This window comes from Falco cherrug, chromosome 12, assembly GCF_023634085.1.
Source record: "Falco cherrug isolate bFalChe1 chromosome 12, bFalChe1.pri, whole genome shotgun sequence".
Lineage (NCBI taxonomy): Eukaryota > Metazoa > Chordata > Aves > Falconiformes > Falconidae > Falco > Falco cherrug.
Window position 1 is genome coordinate 22,161,075 of NC_073708.1, and position 12,735 is coordinate 22,173,809.

The 12,735-nt window shown below is 36.5% G+C and overlaps 1 protein-coding gene across 1 annotated transcript in view; it reads left to right on the forward strand.

Moving 5' to 3' along the window:
* Positions 1-12,735, forward strand: part of PIGK (phosphatidylinositol glycan anchor biosynthesis class K) — a 68,299-nt gene that overhangs the window by 40,301 nt on the left and 15,263 nt on the right. Inside the window, exon 10 of the mRNA XM_055724758.1 lies at positions 4,998-5,073. Within this exon, the coding sequence (XP_055580733.1) occupies positions 4,998-5,073 (76 nt within the window). The remainder of the gene's footprint in view (positions 1-4,997; positions 5,074-12,735) is intronic.

Sequence of the window (12,735 nt, forward strand, 5' to 3'; positions counted from 1 at the left end):
TGACTGTGATCAGTTGCAGTATTTCTGCTTTCAAGCCACTTCTAAGAAGTAGGACGCTCTGTTTGTTCATACTTTTTCATTCATACTATGTAGAATTTGTGTCAAACTAGGCTGCACTTTAGGAGCAGTGTGAGTCATGTACATCCACAGGATATACAGAAGGTAATCCCCAAACCCCTTTTTCCATAATGCATTTTTGTCTCTGATACCCTGTTCACGCTCTTTGTTTTTGTGTAAATTCCAAGAGAGGTGGTTATGTATTAGGATTTATCATCAAGGACCAGTAGTTTCAAAGAGGTGTGGTATTACCTGTGCATGAAAGAATGTGACCTGTCCAAACCATCAAATCTAGAGACTCTGTAGGAAGAAAGAAGTATTTGCCTTAGTCCTGTTGCCACATATGATTACTGAATGTTTGTATTTGCCCAGAGTGCCAGGTTTTATGGCTTGTCCTGTTATCTAGACTTTTCTCTTTCTTGAAGTGTCTTTAACAGCCCGTTTCTGCCATGAGCAAACCAGTTAGTGATCACGTGTTGGTATTTTTTCCCCTGTATTTTTGTAATACTTGCATGAGATAAAATACGTCTCTGCCCTAGAGCCACTGCAGCTATTCTGTGTAGCAGACTGTAGGCTAGATTAGCACTTGTGGCAAAATGTGCCACCTATTGATGCTAGGGATTTATTTTTCTTTAGCACACGTTGATTCTCTCAGAATTTTTCCCATAAGAGCGAACATGCAAATATAAAGAATAAATAAGATTTTTCACTAAATATCTTGACACATTTTACTGGATTTAGATTTCACTTTCCACAGTTTCTGTTTCATGCTTACTTTCCATCATCTAAGAGCAATCACAGTGGCAGTATAAAAATAACTTCTAAATTGAATTTTTCAAGATCCTCCTCTTCTATCTCTTACTGCTTCCCACTTCTCTTCTGATTTTATGTTTCCTTCTAGTTTTCTCCCTGAAAATCAAGATCTCCTGACGTTTTACGTTACCAGCTGTCAGGCGTGGTGCCATATATGCTGATATGCCACTGTGTTAGCTTGCTTTGGCACTGTTGGCAGCACTCTGCTATCATGCTCAATTGAGACAGAAAGGACCATTTCTTACTGGAAGATTAATTGATGAAAAATGACTTTTTTGTAATAAATAGGATTGTTTTGAAAGAAATTAAATATACAAAGGATTTTGTGTTACAACAAATTAGCCCTTAATTTTATAAAGGTTTAAGTGTCAAATATAAATGAACTAAACAGTGAGACCAACTAATTTTGTGAAATTACAGCCTCAAATTGCCACACATGATTTGAGCACAAATTCGATCAATTGAGAATTTTTTAAAATTGCTTCCCCCCCCCCCCCCCCCCCCCCGACATCACTGGTTTTGAACAAAAGTGAATGACAGCTCAGGCATCTGTAAACTATCTCTGGAAGGCGAGTAGTAACCAAATTACTTGCATCCCTCTGTGAAAAGGAGGGGCAAAGTCAGGATGATTGTAATGGAGTCTTTTTCCTGACCCGTTCTCTTCTTCCACCCTGGAAAAGAGGAGGAAGCAGAACATCTTCTGTGCTGACCTATGGAGCCTTCATAGTAAAACAGTTCTCTTCAGAAGAATTTATATTGCTTATATCTGTTAAAATGAGTACTGAAAGTGGTATGCCTAACTGATGTATCATACTGGTAGAACTTAGCATGCTGGACATTTTGAAGCATTTTGCAAACTGACTGTATATAAGTACTTGAAAACTGAGGCCTGGAAGACACTCTGTCATGGAGTTCAATTTCTGACATCGGTATCATCACTTGATAGGAAAATGAGAAAGATAAATCAGCAAAAAGTGTGGATTTCTCATGGAAGTTTTACTTCTATTTGATTAAAATACAACATAACTTCTCAGGGTAATTCTGTTTTTTTTAGCTAAAAAGACTCACTAGTATTAGATACTTTTAATTTTCCAATGTATAAATAGCTATGAACAGCTAATAGAAAAACAGTTCAGATAAGACTCTTGGTCAGAACCGTGAGTAGCAGATGAGACTAACCCTAGGAAAATGGGTTGAAATACTCTGAGAGCTGATCAGAGAAAGAGTTGGGAACAAAGCATTTAGAAAAAACTTTGTGAAGCCATATGTATGCTTAGGAATTCAGGCAAAAAAAAAAAAAATGATCAAAGTCAGTAAGGCCATTGCAGTATCATGATTATGAAGACTATGCTATTATTGTCAAATTTGCAGAGGTACTGTGAGTTATTCTTGCTCTTTATTTAGAAAACTTAAATGTACAAAGTTTATTGATACACTTTTATTACACCTGCTGGCTCAAGTTTATGACTTGCTCCAGGTAAAGCGTACAGTTGGGCAACACTTCATGCATCTTTTTTGTCAAGAGTTTTGAGTTTCCATGCTTTAATTTTTGTAGTTTGATATAAAAGACTGAGATACGTGCTCATCCAGTTGAGGAGGTTTATATGCAGGAGAGAAGAATCAAAACTCTCTTTTGTAGACTTTGTTCATAGCACTGAAGCAAAAGTTTTGAGAGAACAGTTTTGAACTCTTAATTTAAAATACCTGTGTGTGCATGTATGCATATTGTGGTGTGTATATATATGTTGACATGTGTATGTATATATATTATAATGTGCAGCTATGTATTCTATAACTTATAATTTATATACAAAATGTAGTGTAGTTCAGTGGACTTGATTTTTTTTTCGGAAAGTAAATTAGAAAAAACTAAAAAAATCTTTCTTGATGTTGAAAGGCTCCTGTCAGCCTAATTTCAATTTAAATCTAATCAGTTTAACATACATGTTTATTCTGTTTTCGCCTTCTTATTCTTTTAGTAAACGTTCCTAAGGCTCAAAATTATTTTGATAATTTTTCTTACCTTTTTTTAATTGTTTGATATTTGGAAAGGTCTTTTTTCTGCAATCGACAAGGAGAGTGTTTGGGTATGCAAGGGAATGCTGATGCTGTCTAGACAGAAAACATTTTCAAATATGCACAGTCCTTGATAGAACAGACAAGCCTTTTTTTTTTCTTTTTTTTTTTTTCCCTCTTCTGCAAACTTTCAGTTTATAATAATTGTAGCTGTTACTTGCAGCTTCGAGTATTTAATTTTGGGATTTGAGATACTGGGTGGTTGGGTTTTTTTAAAGATTTGCAGCATCCCTGTGAAGAGATAAGTGTTCAAGATACTGATGAGTATTTTGTTCTGTGTACAGTGGTTTCATATCTAGAACTACGGCTAAGAAACCCCTTTACATAGGTGGTATCCATAAATCAAGGTGTTGTGTCAGCTAACAGGCTCCCAGAAGAGCAGAAGCCATCCCAGATTCACACAGACCGTGGCTAGCTATACAGGGTATGTTTGCCAGTCAGGACCCCGCAAATGGTAGAAAGCAGAAAGGAAACGAGTGGAAAGGTTCCTTCTGCACACTGTGGTGGAGTTGCTGAGCCCACCCTAAGCTCTAATGGTTGCATTGGACTATAATGGCAGTCTATTTCATGTTTTAAGTACAAATTCGTCATTGCCATAATGGTCCAAAACCTCTAAAAATCATATAAGTAAATGAGCTTTTCCAGTATACCAGCTTCAGTAATTAAGAGCTTGCTGACTTAATTTTTCTTAAGTATGTTAAACAGTTCTAGATGGGCTGTCACTGTGGTCTTTTGAAGTACTGCCATGTTTCTTTCATTCTCTGCTTTTAGATTTCTTATACAGTAAGATTTTCATTACTTCCTCATACTCTGTTCGTTACAAATTTCTGGGTATTCAGGCTCTTATTTGGAGATTAAAAGCATTTCAAACTGCAACAAATTCAGAAATGGAGAAGGGAAGAGATGTGCATTTATTGTCGTCTCCCTTACGACAGCCTGTTGACTCCCAGTGCAGTGACTGAGCATGTAGTTTTTGGCTGTTACCTGACAGTCGGTCTGCAGGTAAATTAACCCAGCAAGCATTAATCATTTTTTACTAGAATGGGTATAAGGTAGTGATTTGAACCTGGAAAATAATGTCTTGGACACAGTTTTTATCTAAAGTTATTCTGCTTTAACTTTAGAGAAAGGCCTTGTTTTTGTAGGGGCTTCCCCCCGCCCCTTCTTGTCTTGTCATATTACTCAAATTCCTATATTCAGAACTCTTCAAAAAGACTGAGGAATGGCTGATGGAACCTTGAATGATACTTTGAAAATGTAGCACATGCTGTGCAGTTCCAGTAGATGAAAGCACTATGGTTGAAGGGTTTAAAACATGCTTTCATATTAATTTACTATCATTTAAATATCCTTTTAAGAGACTGCTTATGGATTCTGATATGGATTCAGTTGCAACTACAGTTTATTCAAAGTTTAAAGGGATGTGATGCATTTTCTTTGTGAAGTATTCTCTTTTTGTTCACACTAGTTCTTTGGCTTTTTTGAAACCAGTAGTACACACCACTGTGCTGGCAAATGCACAAATGTTTGTGATGTTGAACTTCTACCGCAGCTAACACTGATCTGCACTTGCAGCAAAAATGGGAAATGCTGAATAATACCTCTTGGCCTTTTGCAATGGTCATATTTGAATTATGTTGGCAGGATTTAGTAAAGAAGCTTGTATTGTTAGCAGCGCTGAACCTGCTCTGTAAATGCATAAGACTTCTTTTCCGTGGGGATTTCAATCCAGCTTTCACCAGCACTTTGTTTGCCTGAAACTAAATTTAAAGGTTTTCTTAGGTTTCTGCTGCTAAATTTGTGTTTTGGTCGAGGAAGAAAATTCACAACGTTACACTGATTTCTGTTTTCTATGAATTTACTCTGTCAGTCAACTTTGTAAGAAATATATTCAATTAAAGTCTTAAAATGCACTTTTTCTTCATCTTAAGCAAAATAACCTCCTAGATATGATACTTTTAAAAGTAACGTACCTGAAACTTACATTCCAGCAATTTAACTTGGTAAATGTTGTACTAACTTTGATAAATGTTAACTTCCTTTCTTCCCAGGCTTCCAAAGGATGAGTTGGAAACGGAACCACTAAAATATGCCAAACAACTTCCTGTAGCTCAGATAATACACCAGGTATGTCTTTCTGATGTAAATATTTTCTTTGAGAATAAACAAGGTCTGTAATACTTAAACTGCTTTTCTAGGTGACACAGAATCAATGTCCTCATGCTGGAAGTATGTAAAAGCAACATATTCTTGTTCAGATGACAACTATTAAATTATAAAAGTCTTATTCAGAGCATGGCAAGGAAAGATGCTTGCTGTATGACACAGTTAACACTTCGGAGGTTGCTGTTAAAATTGTTGTGTCTGTTGATATAAAAGTAAAAAAAGTACATTAACTACTTCAAATTTGCATCTTGACCTAAATCATATTCCCTTTCCTGAAAAAGCAGCCAAAGTATAGAATCATTATTGTGGAATAATTGTCGTGGTGATTGAGTTGGGAAAACAATCTCCCCTCCTAATTCGGTTCTGAATTATCACTGTTTCTATTTGTAACTATAGCAGTGTCATCATACTTTCTGCTTTGCACAGGGTTTTTTGTTTCCTTTTTGTTTTGCACAATAAAAAAACCCAGAGGTCGAGATTTCACCTAGATTGTGCTTTCTGACTGTGTCCTTATTTATAATCAATACTCTTCCATTGATTTAGGTAAACAAATGAGGGATGATGTGGACATCTGAGCTGAGATTGAATAGAAGGCTACACTTTTTATTATAGCGTGCCCCTCCCCCCCCTTTTTTTTTTCCCCTTCCAATTTATGGCAAGGAGGAGGAAGAAATCTTTCCTGTGCAGAAGATTCTGTACTCCCTTCTTGCTCGTTTTTAAAAGTTCAAGGTCTGATTCTCAGTCTGACCTGCTGGTAGATTAGATGCCCAGTCTATATTCATGTGCCGCCTTATTCTTTGCCGTTAGCCACAGTGGCTCTGCCTATTTCATGGAAACACTCGTGGCCAAATAATATACATAAAACTTGTGATATACTGTAAAAAATGAGTATTGAGACTTAGCATCTCCCTGCTTGGTGATGATTTAGAGAAAGCACAAACACCTACTCTGTTGCAGTCATTTGGAATTTTCTATTAAAAAAAATATTTTTAAACTTTGTAGACATGAGACTTGCTTCAGGGAGAAGTAACTACATTTTTCCTAAGTCATGACTGAATAGATCAGATAACTCTTTTCCTAATGGTACCTTGCCAGTATGGAATCTTCCAGGTAATCAGGTATGGTCTGAAAAATTGACCTGAAATTTGGGGAAGATAACAACATTTCATCACGGAAGATAAAATGGTACAGTCCATTCACTGCCTTGAGATAAAGCTTACAGCCTGAAAACTGAGACTTTTTGTGTTGATCAGAGTAGCAATGAGCCAGATAGACAACGCTAGATAAAGCTGTGGTATCGGACTCTTTTTGAATGCTTAAAGATCAACAAGAACAAATTAAAGTCCACTTCATGTCAAAGTGGCTTACAAAATCCTATTAGTATTAATTATTACTGTAGATTTTTCTGAATACCTTTGTCAATCAGTGTTTTTAAGCAGTTCGTTTGCACGCTGCAGGCAGAGCTGGTTTTACCTTAAAGGAAACATAAGCTTTATTTTAGAACTTTAAAGTGTACAAGTCTTTTCTGCAAGATGTAAACACAAGGGATTTTAAAACTTTTGGTTGAAATCTGCACCTCCAGGAAGAATCTCTGATGTGTTCAGAACATGGAAGATTGGAAATCAGGACCAGTTTGTATGTCAGGAGCTCCCTGGTGTTGTCAGAGCTTCAAATGACCCAACAGCCTGCAAATGTCACATTTAAAATTCTGTCTTCATGCCTGCCTCTCAGCATAAATGAATTAAACAGCAGAGCAGGCAGCCAGTCAATATGTTCTTAACAGTGAGAGTGAGCAATGAAACAGTTTGGGGGTTGTTTGGAATCAGTAAATAGAAAGTGCATGGAATGGCTCACCTAGAGGAAAATCTCAAATAGGAAACGGAATTAACCTTTAAGATGGTCGACCAGACGAAATGTCATAGTAGTATTTTTACAACATTAGGTGGGTAATAACCACAGAGGGTTCATTTGGCTACTGTATGTTATACTGCAATAGAATCTTGCACTGTGGAAAGGCAAGAATCTGTTTTTATGTGCTCTTATCTGTTTGCTAAACATATTTACCAGTAGTATAGAGCTGTGGTCTGCACAAGGCAGCAAACCAGACCCAACAGAACTGCAAATGTTTTTGATGTAAAGAAACAGAATAAAATGACCACTGTAGCTGTAGTGTCAGGGAGTCGGGCGTTATGCCCTGGTGATGTATGATGGCGATGCCCTTTTATAGCCTTTAGGAGCTGTTGCCGGTTAAGTGTTCTCTGCATCAGTGTCCTGGTGAATGAGTACTGCAGAGATCATAATGTATCATTTCTGAGGGACCTGTGACAACTGGGACACAGTGCAAGGGCCATAGTAAGTTTTACGAGCAAGTGTTTTTTGCGTTAAGAAAAAAGAAAGAAATTACAAGAAATAAAAAATGAGTAAAACTAGTGAATAGTATTTGTGGTGTTACGATCCTCTATCCAAACGGGTAATCCCTGTGGTTTAGCCTGGGCCTTTGTTGTTGGTTCTGTATCATACGCAAGATTTCTTTCGTGTTAACCCATGTTTTGTTTACCTCTAGGCAGAAATAAAGGCATCAGTATTTTATATTTATAGCATGAATATACATCAAAATTTCACAATCATAGACAGGTGTCCTAAATCAGTATAATGCCAAAGTACATTTTAATTACAGTTAGCAACCAACATGGCCACTAATTCTATCCAAATTTCACTGTAAATTTATTCTCCTGAACACTACTAAAAGTTTGCAAGCTTTCCTTGGGCATTTATATGTGATTTCTAATGTTCTCTTGAGTGCTTAATCTCTGGTACTTTAGAAAATATTATACTAATGACCAGAAATAACCTTTTGATTTCTAATCTGATTATTCCACAAGAAAATTTCAGATTTGGTACATCTAAACTGTTTAATGAAAGGAGACGCAGAATCTGATTTTGGGATTGATCTTAAACTTTATAGCACTAGGAACTATTTATTATTATAGTAGTATAAAAACAAAAGCGTAACAACCCTATAAAGTTCACAGTTCTAACTCTCAGAAATGTGTTACATCTAATGCATTAGACCATGGTTAATTAAAAAGACAAATGTGAAGAAATTAAATAGCAGAATGAAAACAAATGCCATCATTTAAGCCGCTAGTTTTTAGACACAAATTAAAATCAGACATTTGTAAGTAAAGTAGCTTTCTCAGTTTTCAAAAACAAAAAGGAAAAATGGGTGCTTTTAATTGAAATAAACTGTTACTGCTTGGTAAAAGAATGCATTTCATAATATAAACTTGGGGAAAAATTGGCAAAAGTTAAGCTTTCAGAGGAACACCCACATAAGACAGCTTTTCTAATGAGGTTCTTTGTGCACAGCCATGCATACAATGCAGCTATTTGGAATCAAGTTTATGAATAGTAAGGCCAAAAAAAGGGAAGGGGGCAGAAAAAGGAAAAACTACTTTAATTCTGCACTTATCTTTAGTTGAAACAGGTCTGGTGAAAGAACAGGGGAAACTGCGTTTGAGAAGATTGTTTTCTTTTATCATAAAGGATATTCATTGCTGGCCTTCCAATTCAGCAAGGTATTTTAATAAAAGTACCTTAGTGCCATTGCTTATGTTCTGAATGTCATGATGCGTTAACGTATTTTAACTAACTGGGATTTAGGATACTGAAGAGATTTAAGTTGTTACAGCTGTTTTACTGATGGAAGAATGTTTTATGGACGAGAGGCACATTTCAGTGGATAAATGCCAAATCTCCTGGTGTTGTTATAATTGAAAACAAAATGAAACAGCAAATTCAGACCACAGTGAAGTTGCATACTTACTTTAGTCCATTGTAAAATATTAAGCAGATAAATTAATACGCTATTAAAACAGGATGGTATTGCAGGAAACTAAGATCCAGCCCATAGTGGCGATTGCACGCACAATTGACTTAAAATTTGACATGAATTACAGATGCACATTTACTTATAAATAAGAGTTCCTAGGTATTTTCTCCTGTAGAGGAATGTATGAGGGGATGGGATGTTAGATGTAATTTCTAATTAAATTAGATTGCGTTTCCTTTTGGAGGTGTGTGTGTTAAGTTGTTGGGGTTTTTTTTAGAGTTTTTAACCAGTGCCTTTCTGTAGCCTCCCTGTAGATCCCTCAGTGGAAAATACCTTCTGTAATCACAGGAGATTACTGGGCAGATCATGCTAACCCTGTTGACTAATATGTGTGTTTATTCCTGATTCTAGTTGAGCAACCCGCGTGAGCACCGTTAGCTTTGCTGAGTCTCTTCAGAGGATGTTAGGGGGTTGCCACATCCAGTCTAGTTTGAGGCTGTTGACTGCAGTCCACATTAAGGGAAATTAAGTAAGAAATTTAAGAAAGATGATGAGAGGGGGATCTCCAGAGTTATAACATGACTGTAGAGCTGCAATTCTGTATTAAGTCTTGCAAGAGGCTTTTTGTTTCCATAACTTCTGTGCTTCTGTAACAAGTTTGCCCTCCTCATCCCCCCCTCACCCCCCCCCCCCCCCAAAAAAAAAAAAAAAGATATCCTTTTGGTTAGAGGATTAGTTTTTGTTCATTCTTGGGGCCTCATTCTCATATAATAGAGGGGTGTTAGTTTATTGCATTTGTTGATGTTATTCCTGTTTCACACTGATTTAATTGAGAGAGGTTTTCTTCAGCAGCGTGTGGCAGAAATTGTTGAAACAGTATTAAGAAAATAGAACACTATGTTGTATAGATTTTTTGAAGTATTATTTGATTATCTATAATACAACAGTTTTAGCTCTCAGACTTAAATGTTTTCACAAACGTTAAATTAAAGTGATTTTATGTGGCTTGTGATCTGTGAATTGCTCGATATGAAAATTAACCCATCACATGCTGATACAGTCTTGAAAGTATAACTTGAACATTCAGGGATCACAGTGGTGCCTTGCCCATTGGCCTGTAGCTGCCCTTTGGCAGTTATGTTTCAGGAGGTCCTCTCATGCTGGCTACACCTGTGCTGGTGGTGGAGTCTTGGTTCCTATTTATGTTTTATAAAAACTAGTAGTGGTGTTCAGAACTTCGGCCAAGTATGTGGGGTGTTTAATAGCACAGCAGTTACCCAGATTTTGATATTTTTGATGCAGACAGTAATTTTGGTTTATGGATAATAACTTATTAAAAGTTTTTAAAGTGCTTTGATACTTGATACGCTTTACTGTGTCTTTACAGGCTAAGAGGTTCAAACCCAACTTGTGATACTTAGACGTGTCAGGTTGGATGTGTAAAGTTTTAGACACAGCTATTTATACATTCCATGAAAATCCATTCCTGTAGCTGTGTTTGAAAATAACTTTAAAGCATAGCTTGCTTTTTAAAACTCTGATCATGGTATTCAGCTAGATGATGTCAGAGATAAAATATGACCTTTCATCAAAAGGTCCAAATTTTGCTGTACCTGTTAGCCCAGACACACATCTTTTCTGGATTGTTTTTCTTTGTCAGAACTGATTTTTTTCAGGGTGATTAAAAATTGAAATATTTGTACCAAAGATTAGAAAGTACTCTCATTTTGTAATTTAGTTTTATTTTAACAAAATACATTATGTGGCTACTCAACAAAAAGCTTTGTGTCATGTTCACCTTGCACTAGGACCCCTGCCTGGTCAGGCTTTACTTTTGCAATTCTGATCAAAATACTGAAGACAGTGTCGTCCCCTTACCATTGTCACTTTTTGTGGCCACTTTGGGGTATATGGAGAACAGCAGCCCGTTCTGGCAGAGTTCATGTCTGTCTGTTCCAGACTAGAGGTGAGAAAAGCTGTTTCTGGTGCGTGCCATGGGAATCTGTCGACATCCTCTTCCTCACAAGCTGACCTGAAGTCCTTTCTGGGGCTCAGGCATTCTGACTATTTTCATGTGCAGAACTAAATCCAGGTGTGCTTTACGCATTTTGCTGGTCTGGGTTTTCTTCGTCTAGGGCACTTGGGATCTATAGTAGTTAGAAATTAATATGTTTTACTAAGATTATTTTTTTCAATTCCTTTTCTGTATTAAAAATAGGTTTGTGAATTGTGTAACCTAGAGGTGGTTTGCTTGCATTTTAGCACTCTTAATGAAGTGGGCTCAAGTGGAATCATGACTGGATGTTATCCAGGAAATAAGAACTTGCTTCTTTCCTTAAATTATATACAGCATGTGGGTTTAATTTCTCTTACTGTTGCAAGAGGTTATTTAATTTTTTTTTTTTTTACTTCATTTAAATTGAATGCTACCTAGCAGAAAACTCAGTGCTCAAGCTATTACTGCACAGTTTTGCCAACCACCAAATATGTCATAGAGCAGCAGAGATATTCCTGCCAGCGCTCTGCCATTTGGTGCATATAGGTGCTTTGAAGTTCATTCTATAGTATTACTTCTAAAATGAAGGTTGATTTAAAAAATTGCGAGTAGCAGAGTCTGGCTGTGTGAGTCACGTAATGTATGTAATGTGTACTTTTAAATCTGGAGAATTAATGTTTAATTATTTTGATAGTACTGTTTTCTATAAATAATAAATTAAGACTGGAATAGTTGCCTGTTTCTCTGACTAACTCCCAAGAAATCACCAAACATAATCTTGACCTGGTTTTAGACGGTACTTATCTTTTGGTGGCAAAACATTAAACCAGAAACATTTTCAGGCATTTTTTCATCTAGTGAGCTACTGCAGAGTCAGTGGTGGTGTTCAGGGTGTTCATATGTAAGCCAGTAGTCTGCACAATATTGTGTGTCTCTTTTTTTTTTTTTTTTTTCTTATTCAGAAATGAAGTAGCATGTTAGCCTAATGAAATCTAATAAGCAAAGTTTTAGCATTCCTGAATAGCATGTATTTCTGTGTGTAGCATAAAGTATTTTTGTAAAAGATTTAAACTGTAATTTTTTTGATTTGCTGTTGTTTTTCTCATTAGTTCTTTCCAATCACAGAATACAATGATGTGGAGTTAGTGTAAATTACTGATGATCTGTTTTTACAGACAAGGCACAGCTGCTTTTGTTTTGCTGTGGTTTTCATCTGAGCATGAGGGAAACCCTCTGGAAGCAGAGACCTAGTAAAGCAGTCTTTGTTCTTCCATCTTCTCATTAAAGGACTGTTGTGGGTGATCACTTTCTGCTTATCTAGGGTCATTATTTTACTGTTTCTCAACCACAGGGAAAGTTCTGCTTCTTTATCTCTTTGTTAAGATGAAATATTAGATGAAAGCTCTTCTCTTAGTCTTCAAGGCACAGTAAGTACCTTAGAATTATTTTTCTTTCAAATGTTGCCTCCCAAATCTTAAAAAATTTAGCAGTAGTTATGAGAAAATTCATTTCTGTAAGGATAGACCACCAAAATATTCATGCATAGGGAGCTCCTTCGTCTGCACGCAACACTGCTCAGCAGAGCCAGAAAAGAAGTGCAAGTGTTTTTGTTGCTGACCAAGCATTACAGGGGAACTGAATGTGGTATTAAATTCTTCACATTACAGCTGAATACAATGGATTGAATAACTAAAAGCATTGAAAGGTATCTTGCATGAGGAACCTGAACAGTCAGCTGTAGGGTTCTTGTTTTTAACGATTTCCTACTAGAAATACCACACTGAACATCTTCTGT